This window comes from Artemia franciscana, unplaced genomic scaffold (assembly GCF_032884065.1).
Source record: "Artemia franciscana unplaced genomic scaffold, ASM3288406v1 Scaffold_1013, whole genome shotgun sequence".
NCBI classification, from domain to species: Eukaryota; Metazoa; Arthropoda; class Branchiopoda; order Anostraca; family Artemiidae; genus Artemia; species Artemia franciscana.
The window spans coordinates 139,545-156,127 of record NW_027062723.1 but is presented as its reverse complement, the minus strand read 5'-3'; the positions used below and the strand labels follow the sequence as shown (position 1 = coordinate 156,127).

General features: G+C 35.3%; 1 protein-coding gene across 1 annotated transcript in view; it reads left to right on the top strand.

Moving 5' to 3' along the window:
- Positions 1-3,296: 3,296 nt before the first annotated feature.
- LOC136042288 (nitric oxide synthase-like) overlaps positions 3,297-16,583 on the top strand; it is a 33,860-nt gene continuing 20,573 nt past the window's right edge. The window contains exons 1-3 of the mRNA XM_065727241.1: positions 3,297-3,315; positions 5,293-5,425; positions 8,988-9,124. Of these exons, the coding sequence (XP_065583313.1) occupies positions 5,330-5,425; positions 8,988-9,124 (233 nt within the window). The 5' untranslated portion in view covers positions 3,297-3,315; positions 5,293-5,329. The remainder of the gene's footprint in view (positions 3,316-5,292; positions 5,426-8,987; positions 9,125-16,583) is intronic.

Sequence of the window (16,583 nt, the reverse complement as noted above, 5' to 3'; positions counted from 1 at the left end):
TCATATATCTAGTAATTTTTGTTCATTTTGAGTTTGAGTTGAATACAAGTTTTTGTTTGAGGTTGTTTGGGTTGTTTTGAGTTTTTGTTGAATCTGATATCTGTTTCTTTCAACTTTAAATCCATTCTTTGTTATAACTTCCGTTCGTTTTTTTTTGCTCTGCTCAAGACAATACCTTGTTCTTTGTTAAAAAAAAACTCGTTTGTTTATTTATTTAAAGACTAAAAAAGACAGACAATTGCACTTTGCTGTGGTGCAATCTTCTTTATTACTTGAAAAGGGCTGTAAAACTGAAACTTTTATTCGAATTACTCCTAACAATATTTTTTTACATAAGATTTTTTACAAAATTATTTTAATTGAGTGGGTTTTTGTGTATATTAATGGTGGTAATGGTAAGTGATTCACAGTATTTGCAAAGACAGGGGGGTTTATCTCCTCCTGTACATTTTTGCCCACCTAGGTTTTGAAAAATACTTTTTTATGGCACTTGGTATTAACCAAGTGATTCTGAAAAAGACTGGTTAATTCCTAAAAATTAGAAAAATGAGGTATTTTTAACTTACAAAGGAGTGATCGGATCTTAATGAAATTTGATGTTTAGAAGGATAGTGTGTCTTGAAGCTCTTATTTTAAATCCCGACCTGACCCGGTTACGTTTGGGGGGGGGACCTAAAATCTTGGTAAAGGCTTAGAGTGGAGGGATCGGGATGAAACTTGATGGGGATGATGAGCATAAGTCCTAGATACGTGATTGACATAACCTGAACGGATCCGCTCTCTTTGAGGGAATAGGGGGGGGGGTGGTTAATTCTGAAAAATTAGAATTTTTTTTATTTGATATCTTCAAATATCAAATTAATTTTGATTACAAATTTAAATTTGATATCTAGAAGGATGTTGTGCTTTAGAACACTCATTTAGATCTCTACCAGATCCGGTTACATTGAAGAGAGTTAGAGTGGGAAACAGGAATTCTTGGAAAAGGTGAAAATTGAGGTATCTTACGAGTGGGTGATCGGATCTTAATGAAACTTGATATATAAAAGAATCTCATGTCTCAGATGCTCCATTTTCAATTTGGATCGGATCCGGGGACATAGGGTTAGAGGGGGGGGGGAAACAGAAATCTTGGAAAACGCTTAGAGCGGAGAGATTGGGATGAAACTTGATGGGAAGAATAAGCACAAGTTATAAATACAAGATTGACATAATTAGCACGGATCTGTTCTCTTTGAGGGAGCTGGGGGTTGTTAATCTGGAAAAATTGAGGTATTTTTAACTTAAGAACAGGTGACCAGATCTTAACGAAATTTGATATTTCGAAGGAACTCATGTCTCAGAGCTCTTATTTCAAATTCCGATCAGATCTGTTGACATTAGGGGGATTTGGAAGGGGAAACCGGAAATCTTTGAAAACGCTTATAAATGTTGTAGATATGTGATTGACGTAACCGAACTGGATCCGTTTTCTTTGGGGAGTTAGGTGGTGGGGTTCAGTGCTTTGGCGAGTTCGGTGCTTCTGGACGTGCTAGGACAATGAAAGTTGGTAGGAGTGTCAGGGAGCTGCACAAATTGACTTGATAAAGTCGTTTTTCCCGATTCGACCATCTGGGGGGCTGAAGGGAGAGTAAAAATTAGAAAAATTGAGGTATTTTTAACTTACGAGAGGGTGATCGGATCTTAATGAGTTTTGATATTTAGAAGGACCTCGTGACTCAGAGGTCTTATTTTAAATCCCGACCGGCATTAAGCCTCTGATTTTCCTTTTAAAGCAATCTATTGATTCTTAGAATTTTGCTAGAGCTCATACCATATGAGCACTTGGCTCTTCTGACTTCATCACAAGTGCCATATGAGCTCTTATCTCGTGTTTCATATGTTCATTGAAAAAAAAAAAAACGTTTTTGATATTTTTGTTGAATTTTGAAAACCTTTTGCCCCTCTCCTATAATTTTGGGAATTGAATCTCCGAATTTTGAAAACCTTTTGCCCCTCTCCTATAATCTTGGGAATTGACACCCTTCTAATAAATTTTAATAACATAAGCCAATAATGTTGATTAGAAATTGAAATTTAGTTATAAAACGGTGGTAAAAGTACTTCTATTTTTCTACATTTGCCAAGATTTTGAACCTCAGTATTTCAATATTAACCTCAAATATGCTACAAACGACTTCAGAAGGCAAACTTCATTGAGAATCTAACATTATTGTATTAATAAATATTAACGTTTGCTGATAATGGGTTTCTATTGTGAATTAAGCCTTATTTGCGTAATATTTACTTCGTCTATTTACTTCGTCTCTTTCTTCAATCTTAAGGGCTTCTAAAACTAATATTACTGCTAATAAATCACTACAGCATCCAGCTGCCTGAGGCTTGACAGCAAATATGGTTTGAAATATGCCCTTCGGGGGTTCTGATTTCAGTAATTTGAGGCTTATTTAAATAATATTTAATCATTTTGGATCCCTCCTATGCAATCCCTGATTGGTCGTGATTCGAAAGTATTTCAAATTTCTGTAAAGTCAGAAAGAGTGGGCAATTTGGTATGGGGAATGGGCTGGAGGGATTAACTTTTAGTACGCGAATATTGCCAATTGAAAATGCATGCGTAACTCAGATTCGGGAAAAATTGTCATTTTTAAAATATGCTCTCGATTTTTATTACATTATTTATGAGATTTATACGTCAATATAAGCTCCAGATTTCCTTATAAAGCATAACTTAGCCACCAGGCTCCTTATAAATAGGAAATTCATAAATATCTATAAGGTCATTTTCTTGGAAATCAAACGCTACTTGTGAAATATTTACTTTTAAGGTTTCTGATTTCAATAATTTTTGGCCGTCTGTATGGCAAAATTAGTCTCATATAATAGGAAAATTTTTGACTTCATGCAATTGATGTTATCTATGTAAGTCAATACTTTTGTCATATTAGTAGAGTATGACTTGCACATACAGTATTTAAAGTTGCTGACTCATTTGATTGTACAAAATTGCAGAATCAGAATGACAAGCATTTTGATTTCGCAGAGTCATTCTTACTGTCCACGCAGCACTTGACGTTACTAACCTTTTCTTATTTGCAACATTTTGAAATCATTTGTCAGGATGAGTCGACACTTTTTTCGGGTTATTCTTGGTCCATTTCTAGGTGTCTTCTTTCTTTCCATTGTGATATAAAAAGGGATTCCATAAAATTTATTTCAGTTTAGTCTTGAGTTTTGACTTAAGTAGACATCTGAATGTAAGTTTGATTTCTTATATTTTTTCATTGATGTTGAAACTTGTATAGCCGTGCACAGGTATCAGTTTCATTTATAAGTAATGTATCTTCCTAAAATTACTTTTTAATTAGTTCTTTAAGCGGAAGGTACAATAAAAGTGTTTGGATAATTCAATTCCTTTCATTAGTAATATTTAAGAATAATCAGGATCTGGCTAAAACTGCTTTTAGTGTATACATTTACGTCCTCTCATAGCCATGGAAATGAAGGGGGAGGATGCAAACTTTTTATCAGTTCTTTTCAATGAAAACGCAATAAATTTAATTTTCAAAATCTAGAAGGAGGTGGGTATTCATGGTTTAATTTTGAACAAAAATAAAAAACGTTGTCTACAAAATCCAGTTGGAATCTCTCCCCTCCTTCATTGACACCACTGGCTATCTTGGCCCTCTGTTTGAAGAAATTCAAATTGGCTTATACCTGCTAATGATAATATAGTTAGCTAAATGTTTTTCACAGACTTGGGTAAAATATTGATTTAATGTTTTGTCTCTTTGGATGATTAACATATTCTCCTTTCATAAACTGATTAACAAACACAAATTAATTCAAAGCCATTTTCAGATAGTTGACAAATTAAGCTACTAAGTTATAATATTTTAAGCAACTTACCTTTTTTCAAGACCTTTCTTTGGAAATCAAGGTTTCCAAAACTAAAAGAAATATTTTCTTTAAAAGCGGTTTCAGTTCAGTTCAGTTCATTCGGGTTTATTAAAAAAAATTATAACAGTCATAACATACTTAATCTCTCATCTCTATGCAAAAAGTTTCGAGTAGAACAAAACTGAATATTGAACTTTTAACATTCAAAGCAGAAACTTTAGTTTATATTATTAGAAAAAAAAAGTTTTCTGGAGATTGGGTTGCATAGAGATAGCACACAGAAACCGGTAGGACTTTCTTTTACCTAAGGTTGCGCTGTAAAAATCGTTAAAATGGTTGAAGTTTGGTTATTTTTGTTTTTTTTAAGGGCAAAGCTTGTCTGGACAAAATTTCGCAAGAAAACTAATACTGCCATGGTCGCACACGGTTGATGATTAGCGATCCGGCTTCTCCCCGCGGAAAACCAGAAATAAATTAAAACTAGTTTAATACGGAACAAACTGAAAACAAGCTTTGTATGTCAGTACTTGGCAGAAGTACATCCTTAGCTTAGGTCCCAGTAGAAGCAATATTTTCTTGCAATGGTTATTTAGTTGCTTGGTGAAGGGAGAATTCCAGTTTTTCAGGCAAATAGGCCATTTTGCTGCAATCTTTCTACACAACACTATTAGCTGTGTAAGTTTTTATTGAGGTTTTTTAGAATATGCACTAAAGAGACCCCTTTTCCTCCAAGATTAATCAGATTTGGAGATTTGTCAGTTTATTGCTTGTTGATTCAGGAATTTGCTAGCATTTCTTTTTGGTATGGTCTTGGGACTCGTTATGTTTTACCTTTTTTTGCTGGGAATTCTTTGGATCAATCATGGAGGAGAAAGGATCTCTCCTTGTCTATATTCCGCAGATTTTTGACGAAGTAGGGAAAGGTCGTGTCGACTTTAAGTAAATCTAGAGATCTGGATTTAATTAATATTTGAATTGAAGAAAGAATGTGTGGATAATTTATATATTTTAATTTACCTCCCCCCCCACCCTTTGATATATCAATCGCCTGCTAAATAACTCTTTGGATACGCTCGTGAGCGGAACCTACATCTGAAACGATGTTCTTTATTTGTAGATTTTTGTCATGCTTTATATATATGTTTTGTTTCAAAATGAACAATATTTTAAATTGTATAAACCCATATGGCACTTCTATGTTTAATAATTGAAATTCTATAGCATCATTTTATCTTAATCATTACCGGAATCTTGCGTAAAATTGAAGCAATTTGTGCGAGAAGATTTTTATTTCTTATTGACCTTGACAGTGTTCGTATTTTCTATAATTTGGTTTTCTTTCCAGGTCAATGTTTTTTTTTTTTTGCTTTATGATTCTTCCTTTCTTTTTAGCAGACAAAACACTATCAGTGCGGGAAGGACGTACAAAATGAAGCAGCATGCTAATAATGAAGGAATACGGCTTAAAAACTGGTCCACTGGTGAAGTCCTTTATGATACACTGCATTCGACAAGTAACGTCAAGGTAAGCTTTTTATTTTAACTTGTGTCATAAGCAGTGTGTACACTCTTTAGGTTTCTAACCCAGGTGTTGTTTTTTCTTCTTTTTGGTATACCTTGGCTTAAGACTCCTCCCTCCCCCCTAGGGATTGACAATAATTTTGCAAAAATCTTCCCGATTCTACTTACAGAACAGAGAAAAATAAGAAATTCTTTTTTAAAAGAACATAAGCAGTGATTACTAATCCACGCGATTATTATTATTTAGCCTCATTTAAAGGCCTTAATAAGTAATAAAATTATTCTGACCTTCCTGCTTTCTACTCATTTCTTGGTATGTGTTGTAGTGACAACATTGTTCTTGATCTGTAATGAAACTGTTTTTCTGTGTCCACTCGGAGATATATTTTGGTATATTTTGTTTAAACATTTGGTGTGTTGATGTGATTAAGCTAGGTATTTGATATAATGGGTCCTGGATGGCATGCTTTCCATAATTCTCCGTTGCTGTTTCCATAATTTTGTTACTAAAATACTATATTTTCATCATATTTTAGCAGGCACGTACGCAGGAATTTTTTTTTTCGGGGGGGGGGGGGGCAAAACCTTCGAAACAGCAGATATAAAGTAGCACTTTTTTTTTTTATTTAGTAATGCAAAAAGCAAGCATATCGGAAAATACAGATTAGCTTTGATCTGTAGTATTGTAGCGGATGGAGGGAAGAAGACTGAAGCCTCAAAAGTACGTTTTAGGCTCAGGTTATGTTCATAGCGATTTAGAACCAGTGATTGATCTATTATATCCCACTGAAAGGGAAATTTTAGGGTTAACAGTGCAATATGGGTGCTGTGGGGGGTAGTTCTTCTATTGCAAAAACGTAGATTTTAATGAAAAATGATAGTTTCCAAAATTGATTCATTAAAAGCTGTACTTTATCCTGAAAAGGGGGGATAAACGCCCTAATATCAAGGATAATTCTATTTTGCTGTGGAAAGCAAACTCTCTTTATAAAAAAAATAACAGTACAATCGCTAATTACTTCAAAGAGGGGAAAAAGTTAGACAGAAAATGGATTAATAATTGGGCAGTGACTTGACCGGATAATTGCATGCTGTAAAATCCCCCAAAAAAGGCTTCACTCATGTATCTAGATTCTTAATCAATGTCCCATTTTTGCTAGAAATCCCAAAAAACCATGGGGAAATTATACATTTCACAAAATTTCAGGGGGGGCGGGCCCGAAGCCCCCCCCCCCTGCGTATGTGCCAGTATTTTAGTATATTTCGTTATGATTAACCTAGCCACACTTCTGTGGCGTGGTTGATATAACAAGTAAGTACCTATTTTTTCAACTGTGTTTTGGTAAAATCTGTAGAAAAAGGGCGCCTCTGGGAATTATTCCCTTCATGCGGATGCTACTCAAAAGAAAAAGCCAAAACTATTTCTTTTGTTTTATGTTGCTTTATTCATACTTATTTTTCTACAGTCTATGTGGTAAATATGCGGTAATTTCTTTTTGTTTTATTTTGTCTTTCTAAATCTGTAATGCTTACTGAATACATTTTCTTTTGTGACACAAAAACATGTTAGATTTTGAGGATAAAAAAAGAAACAAAAAAATATCCAATCGTTTTTTACTGTACAAAATGAGAAGGCTACTCGAGGAAATTTCTCTAGTGTGAACCTTAGGTAGGCTGTACAGTTTTTAGTGGACAAAAATAAATGAAAACCACCGCAAGCGTTACTAACTAATATACTAGTTTCACATTGCCCTAATATGACCGGTAAAATGAAAGGTCAATGGTAACAATATGATAGAAACTCGTAAAAAGTTTGTTGGTGAAGTTTTCAAATACCTCTATAAATTGATTTTGTTAATGTTTTAGGAAGTTAGCTAGCTATTCTAGGCTTAATCCAGAATTAAGGTTAACCAAGAATTAAGAACAGGAGGGTAAAGGAGGGTTTTCTATTTTTTTTTTGTATTTTGACAATTTAAACCTTTGATTTTTTTTTGTAAAACCCCATCTCTGTAGAAAAAATTCCTAGTTATATAATAGCTCTTAATTCAAAAATTCTGCTTGGAAGGTACTTGTAGGGGTCAGCAAGAAGTTCTAAGAGTTGAAACACATTTTCAAAATCCTGGGCAAGCATTATTGTACTATAAACTTTACTCGTTGACTTTATTACCATTTGTGCATGACAAGCTAAGAAATAAAATAGGCGTATTTTGCGACGATTGATCCCCTCGCACATCTGGAGAAAATGCTCTCATTTGAGCTTTTTACATTTTGACCCTTTGTCAAGCTGTTGCAAAAACAGAAGGTGAAGATTTAACTGTTGGCAGATTGGTGATCTTGGATGTACATAAATAACATTATCCCTATCCAAGATTTCCTAGGTTTATTTATTACTGAATCATCAATATTTAAAAACTGTTCAAATTTTACATTATATGTTGAAGACATTGGAAAAATTTTGGACCCTCAATTGGCGCTTGCCAACGCAGTCATGATGAAAAAGTGTTCTGCACAAGGGTCATTCCATAAGTAACGAGACAATTCGCTGTAACTCGTAGACGATTTATTTAATCAATTCAAAACTTTCGAAACCTTTCAACATTGTCTCCGGCAACATTTATGTACCCGTTCCATCGCTATTCTAATTTATGCATCTTTCTTGCATGAAATTCTTTGTATTGATCTTGAAGCCACTTATGCATCTGATTTAACTTTTTAATTGGATCGGAAATGTTTTTTGTGACCAAAGCCTCTTTATGGGGTATAAACAAAGAATGTCTGAAAGGCAAGGTTAGAATAGTATGGGTATTGGGAGCGACCTTCCTCCCCAGTTTTAAATAATTTCTTGGTTTAGTAGTACCACATGTGGAGACATATTGCTATGAAGAAAAAATTACACTTTCAGTCAAGAATCCACGACGTATGTTTAAATGACAGGTTTTATGTCATGCTTACAGTATTCCGGAGTTCACAGGAACCTACCTTTTGTGACTGTCCTGAAAATAAACGAGTCAGTAATAATTAGTGTTACAGCTATATGCTCACAAAAAGTAAGCCTTTATATTCGAACGAAACGTCGTGAACTCTTGACTAGAGGTGTGACCATTCTCCATGAAAATGTTTTCCCACATGTGTCACACACTAAATCCAAAAACAGTTCAAAACTGGGATGAGAGACCCTTCCAAATCATCCAAGAAAACTTTGTATCAATTTTGAGCGGATTGTATCAATTGACGAATGATAGATGGACTTATCTGTCAATAAATGATCTGAAATAATTTTTATATAAATCTAAAAAGGGCTTATGCCAGATTTGCCTCTCACTCTCTCGGACTATCTCTCTTGGCTTTTTCTACAATTAGCCATGACTTGATACGCACAACTACTTAATTTTGATTTAAATCTAGCCCTGAAATGTTTGTCTGACTCGTAAAACCGAAACAAAAATAGATATAAACAGATTTTTATGCGTTTTTTGATGTTTTTGTGCATACATCCGTATGTGGATTTTTTCTTTTTTATTAGTTAATTATATTCTTTATTTATTCAATATTTATTTCTTTTATAGGCTTTGAATTGCCGTTCAACAATATGTACTGCAAATCATATGAACACCATTAAAGAAGTGAAACCCATTAGGACTGGAGACGCAGTTTTGGACGATGCTAAAAAGTTTATTGACGAGTTTTATGCTTCCATTGAAAAGTGAGTTTCTTTTTCTTTTTCGCAATGTAAATCATGTGTCATCTTTATACATGAAGATGACACATCTTTATAACTGAAAATATGCACAGGCTCAACCTTAGAAGGGACTAGATCCTTGGAAAGGATGAAGTTGAAAGTGTAAGCACTTTCTCCCTATTTTGTAGATATTCTAAGGGGGATCTGCCTTCTTTTTGCAGGTATGGTATATGAAATTCAGTTCCTGCCATAAGCTAGTTCAGGGTATTATTATTTTGTATCACTTCAAACTTGATTTCACTGGTGATGGTGAAAAAGATTGTATTTTTGCTAGGTGCATAGCCTATCCTCGTGAGTTACACTTGATATTTCCGACTTTCGGCCCTTGTTGATGTAACTTTAACTTCATGCATGAATTTTGACACTACTTTATAATATCCTACGTTTGCTTACGTATTCATAGACTAAATGAGCCAATTATATAATAGATTAATCTTTATTTTTGCTAATGCATAAATTACTATTTTATAGTTCCATATGCATCGTTTTCTGCACAAGTAAATTTTTAATGTTTTTGGTGTTGGAAGAATCTGTATAATATATATAGTAGGAATAATAATTATACATGGTATAACGTTTGTAATTATACATGTAATTATACATGGTAACGTGACGTTTGACGTCACGTTATAACGTCGTACATTCACTTAATTACAGACAAAATTAGCCAATTATAAAATAGGATCCTTGTTTTTCTTAATGCTAAAATTAATCTTTTATAATCTAATTTACATCGGCTTCTATATGCGTAAATAATGTTTTCAGTGTACGAAAATCTACACAGTATAAACGTATTAGAACTAGTAGTTGAACCTGGCGAACTTTTTTTTATGTTGTTGTATGTCATTTTGTCATGCGTAATCTTAGATATAGTACCGTATGCCTAGCACGAGTTCTTCAATGAAACTGTTGAGCATTTAAAAGATCATTTTGAGCATTGGGGCTCTGTATGAGGGATTGGCAGTTTTTCTAATACAAGCCACACATCACGAACCATAAAAAACCATTGGGAACAGAGTAATATCAATCATAAATATGACATTTTCTCTGCTATAAAACTTGGAACTATCGGTGACTTGGAGATATTGTCTGTGATTTGGTAACTTGATAAACTATAACTCTGATTTTAACTTCCGAGGTCTATAGTTTCCACAGACCTCGAGTTTGCATGTGAGAGTGTACGTATGTCCACGCTCGTCCAACTCTCAGGTTGTAGTGGATTAAAAAGAATTTTCCAGAGAGGTAGGGGGGTCGAAATGCGAAAAAGAGTATTTTTAGGCTACTATATTGTGACATTCAGGGTGTGGGGGAAGCAGAGGTTTTGAGACTTCGAACCATTGTTACGGGGAGGCACCCTACCCCCCTTTTTTACTATTTAATGCTTTTTTTCTGGTCCAAAAATGAGAGAAAGTAACTTTAGGAGAAACAAGATATGGATATGAACTGTCTAATTGACTTGTGTTACATGTGCTGTAGGACATTTTATTAGCTATTAATCAAGCGTTGTTGATTGCAAACTATCTTTTGCTAGGCTGTAAACGCTCGGAGTTGTGCTTCCCACTTGGTGGTTTCTTTCACAAACGTTTGTGAGCTGTGGAATGTAGATGTTAATGATGTGCATAGTTTTTTTTTCTTCACCCTCATATTCTCTATTTCCTATTACCTTAGCTTAGCGGGTTGTTCTTCTTCATCATGTGGCATATAAGCCAAACAAAACACTACACGTCTATAACCAATTAGGTTTTTCAGAATTATTGTGACTACATCTATTGAACTTTACTTGGATAGTTTTCAATTATTAGTCTGGGCGCCAGGAAAATGTGAAACATACCTTGACGGGATGGGACAAGTATGATAATTAGACCCCCCCCCTCCTGCTAAGCCGACCATGCTGATTCGAAAATTATCAAGGGCACTTGCTTGCAATGGGTGAAACACTCCAAAACTTGATATTTTATTATACTTTTGGTGTTTCATGCAAGAAAATGCATTTTCCGCGAAGTTTGAGGTGCAGTTTTCCGCTCAAGTACGAGATAGAAATGCCTAGAGGCCATAGAATGTCTTCATAGCAAACTAACACGATTAGTTCAAAAAATGGCAGCAATAACGCAGGTAAAGAAACTAAACAAAGTCAGAATTAACACTATTTATTTATTTTTCACTTTCCCAAATTCATAATGTTTTTTTCTTAGTATCCCTCCATTTCAAGTCGCGCACAATTATTCCTCGTCTGAATCAGCCTCGGCCTCGCAGCACTTCCCACAACAAGAGCACAAAATATCGCAACTTCTGTCTACGCATGGACATTTTTGTCCACAGGATTTACACTTGGAATATGGCGAAGTTTTCTGAATAGTGGATGGCCAAGCCGGAAGGGTTGATTTAATGTGTACTATGCATCTGTTCTTCATCTCCCGTCCAAAAATAAGCGAAGAAAGATACGAGGGGCGAGGCATAAGGACCTGCAGCATAATGGGCCATTGGTAAATGCACCGTTTCGCATGTAAGGCAAAGAAGCCGTCGGTTTGGGGCAGGTTCTTCAGCGTTTTCCGGCGAAGGGAACAAGTGAAAGGAGGTCATTCAAACCCGAAAATTCCTTTAGGTTTCTGTGTGAAGCGATCAAAATCTCACAATACAGCTTCATAATATCTTCCTCAGGCTCAACTACTCGGTCGATTTCTTCCAAAATCATTTGAGCAAGAGCAGATATTCGAGGTAACCACGGCACGACTGCTCTAAGGATCGTCTTCTTTTCTTTGAAGAAAATGAAGCTCAAAATATCACAACCGGTGAAACAGTGCAAAAACGCAATTGAATTCACTATAGACGGTGGGAGTCTATCTGGAAGTTTAGTGATTGAAATGACTTTGTCCTGCAAACAAACCAACCCATTAGGAGTGGTCTTATAAGACCCCGTCCTGGTACAGAACCCCGTGTGCAAACACATTAGGAGTGCAAAAACGCAATTGAATTCACTAGAGACGACGGGAGTCTATTTGCAAGTTTAGTGATTTAAATGACTTTGTCCTGCAAGCAAACCAACACATTAGGAGTGGTCTTATAAGACCCCGTCCTGGTACAGAACCCCGTGTGAAGAGTGACACGGATATCTGCTTCTTCATGTATGCTCCTCAGTTCAATGGCAAATTTCTCGCAGTTGACAGTCTGGATACCTGGAAGCAGGTCAACTACTTCAGTTCTATCTGCAAATCATGCCACCAACAGCCTCGACAGCTTCTCCAGTTATCCCACTTTTGCATAGTAGATGGAGAAATTTCTTATCAGGGTTATGTATCCTAGGGCTAAGGCTAAGCATCTCTCTCCTGAGTTATTCACCTCCTCCTTGACCGACGATGCCATCTTTGCATCTTTCCTTTGTTATGCTGCCCTCTAATTTCACCAAGACAATATCAGGAGAACAGTTCAGATTTTCTTCCATAATATTTGGTTCCATAAGAAGGACAACATCTTCATCCTTGAGAGTTTGTCAACCACATTTGCTGACCCATACGATGATCAGCTTTACGAAATCAGTAAAATCTATCTTTCTTTTTGGTGCTCCAGGAGCCTTTTTTTTTCTCTTTACTATAGGTCGCTGGTTTGCTGAAGCATTCTTTGGGGTTGCTTTCGTATATGGTTAGCATTATCTCTTTTTTCCCTTTTGGTTAAGCCTTTTGGTTATAGCCCTTATAAAAGGGTCACAAGTTTTTTGGAATTATAAATGCATGCTCTTGGAATGGTAATTAGCCCATAATGGAGATGGAGTTCTGCCTCTCTGATCTTCTGTATAATTTTTCTGGTGATGGTACATGGCTCCTATGCCGTTGCTATACTTGTCCGCGTCTCTCCCAGCAACTTTCCAAGATTATAGGCGGCTTCTTGAAAATGATGCAGATTAGCCTCCAAAATTCTAGTCCTTTGGCATATATGCTGGCATCATTATAAAATATGTTTCGAAGCTCCCTCAAAAAGATGTTTTAACAGTGTTAAAACCTCATTCCAAATGGGAGACGGTAGTCCCGCTCCTGTATTTTCCCAGTCAGATCTTCATCAGTTGCCAAATGTTGTTCGATTTGTTTTCCTTCTTTAATGTGAGTCTTTCTTAGGCCAATCTCTCCTTGAGAAATGAAACTGATTTCATGCCACCAACAGCCTCGAAAGCTTCTCCAGTTATCCCACTTTTGCACAGTCGATGGAAAAATTTCTTATCTAAGCATCTCTCTCCTGAGTTATTCACCTCCTCCTTGACCGACGATGCCATCTTTGCATCTTTCCTTTGTTATGCTGCCCTCTAATTTCACCAAGACAATATCAGGAGAACAGTTCAGATTGTCTTCCATAATCTTTGGTTCCATAAGAAGGCCAACATCTTCATCCTTGATGGTTTGTCAACCACCTTTGCTGACCCATACGATGATCAGCTTTACGAAATCAGCAAAATCCCTCTTTCTTTTTGGTGCTCCAGGAGCCTTTTTTTTCTCTTTACTATAGGTCGCTGGTTTGCTGAAGCATTCTTTACGGTTGCTTTTCGTATATGGTTAGCATTATCTCTTTTTTCCCTTTTGGTTGAGTCAGGTTGTCAGCTACTGATCCTTTCCTGCAACTCGCCCCTGGTATCCAAGAAGACGCCCAAAGAAAGATACAAAAAAGCACTTGCGACTGGGCGGGTACATAAAACTCATTTATAGAAAAAAGCTGATATTGCAGCCATGACAACTGAAGATTTTATATCGAAGGTTAACTTGGGCGTCTGTTCATTCGCGTTATTATTATTTGGTATTATTTGTCTCTTATTTATAGTTTGTCCTAGATGAGACACATTAACACTGACAATGCAATGTTTTATCAAAAAAATCCTAATTCGTAAAATACCAATGAACAATAGTTGGGGTCGGATAACATACACGTTGCTTTAAGATTTTTTTCCCCCTCCTTGGAGGGGAGAGTGCTGTGAATAAACCTCAATAAAGGAATTTCGGTCTCTCCCAAACGCAAAGTTTTCAGTCATCTGTATTCAAATATATTATATACCGAAAAAAAGATCCAATACTAAATCATTCCTAATAAATTTTATCTTTGCAATTTTTACGATATATCAAAAATCTTTGCAATATTTGTGTTTTTTTTACCAATAAAACTGATTTGTTTAATCTTGAAGAAATTTTCATGTCGCCCCAGAAATAAATTAATATATTCAAGGACTAAGATCAAACAATTCTTGGAAGCAAACTGTAGTTAAGGAGTGACGCGGCTCAATAGTAACAGAAAGTCTAAAAAACGGAATTTTGATACCGATAGATACATCAAAAGAATTTAATTTGTATGCTCATTTCAAATATGTAAGTTTCATCAAGTTTGGTCTTACCCATAAAAAGTTACGAGCCTTAGAAAATTTACCTCATTTTCGAAAAAAGGAGAAACACCCCCTTTAAAAGCCATAGAATCTTAATACAAATCACACCGTCAGATTCATCGTATCAGACACCCCTGCTAAAGTATTTTTCTTTTTACTTTCAAAAGAGCTATTTATTCTAATTAAACGGCCTTTGTGATTCAGGGGTCATTCTTAAACAGTTGGAACAAAATTCCAATTTTATTGTAAAGAACGAGGTATTGACGAGGGTGAACCTCTTCATATGTGTAATAATTTTTGTTCGTTTTAAGTTTTAATGTTGCTACTTACTTTCAGTTGAAGAAACTTGTTTTTTTATGTAATGATAATCTGGGACCATTGGTTCGAGATGATTACCAATGGGAAGACAAAAAAAAAAAACATATAAAAACACTTCTGTGTTCATGTACACAAAACGTAATTTTGTATTTTACACATTAGAACTTGAAGTATCTACTGGGGCTGCAGGGTTCTCAGATATGTTGATTTGGCTTTATTATTTTCATCAAGACCACTTGTCCTTTTCTTGGTGTTTTTCGCTTTTTCTGAAGATTAGGTAAAATTTTCAGGCTCTTGAGTTTTTTGGGTAACCTGAAACTTGATGAATATTGCATATTTAGGATCACTAAAAAAATCAAAATTTTTCTACGTATGTACCACTGTCAAAACTACTATTTTCGAGTCTCGGTTACTATTAGCATGCGCTCCATATTCACTTACTGTTCGTTGCCACGAACTTTTTGAAATCAGCACCTTTTTTTTACAATATTTGCATTCTCCAGTGAATGATTGACCAAACGAATGAACAAAGTGCATTCCAATAAAATACATAAGAAAAGGATTTCTTAGGATTTTATAAACATGAAAGAATGAAAGTCCTAAAAAAACCTAATGTAAACTTTCCTAAGGAAAATTGTTTTGGCCCTATTATGGTTTCGGTACTGCTATTATCATGGACACATATTCTACTGTTGGGTTTTTAATTTTCAAATTATTTTTTCTTACGTCCAATAGTCTGACGCCCAGCTGTGTCAAACATTCCACCAATATGTAATCTGTTATGCAGTAAAAACCAGTCACATCTATCTCGCTAAATTTTTGCCTTTTATTTTAATTTGATACTTACCACTCTACCAGAGGTGGTTTTAGCGGGACAGACGAGGCACTTGCCCCGGGCGAAAAATTTTTTGGGGGTGTAAACTTTCAAATGAATGATATAAGAGTTACAAAGATTTTGCGATTTTTAAAATTTCATTTTAATTGAAATAAAGTAAAGGGCGCGGATGGCAGTGGACATAAAGAAATTGAATCCGAGATTTTTATTTGCCCATGTAAAGTAAGAAAAGTCAGATTTAAATAAATAAAAATTTCGTTGATCAATTTTGTTGCTAATAAGTAGCAATTTTGTTAGAATTTGTGCTGCAAGGTTTTGGAGAAAGGGAGAATTCTAATCAGGGTTTTTCCCCAGGTGCAAGAGGGGCCAGGACTGCCACTACAATTATTGACCGCGTTCGAATATATTAGAGTGAACAAAGACGTTCAGAATTATCTTTTATTTATGTTATTGCAAAGAATGCAATTTTGATGAAAAATAGGGTGTGATTTTCGTAACTTTAATAAATAAAATTTACAATTTTTTTTGGCAAGTTTTAATTCACAAAAAGATACATAGTAGTAAATCTAAATATGTGTGAACAGTGGGGAAATTGCTTAACTTGTGACCCTTTTATAAGAGCTATGTGGGGTCTTGTTATCCCCAGAGGTATATCTATAGGGGACTAAGGTATAGAAATGATTTCATTGTTAGAAAACAAAACTTTTTTGAATTTTACACCCATCTAGGATTTATTTTTATCTTAAAAGGATAGGATGAAGGGCTGGCTGGCGTCATTACTGATCTGCTATGTGGGTGTCTATGCGTGAGTTGGCTGTTTGTTGAGGATTTTAAACATACTTTTTTACATTTAGGTATTTCAGCTAGCTTCCAGGTCCCCCTCACTTACTTTGAAGCGAGTATTATCTGCTCAGCCG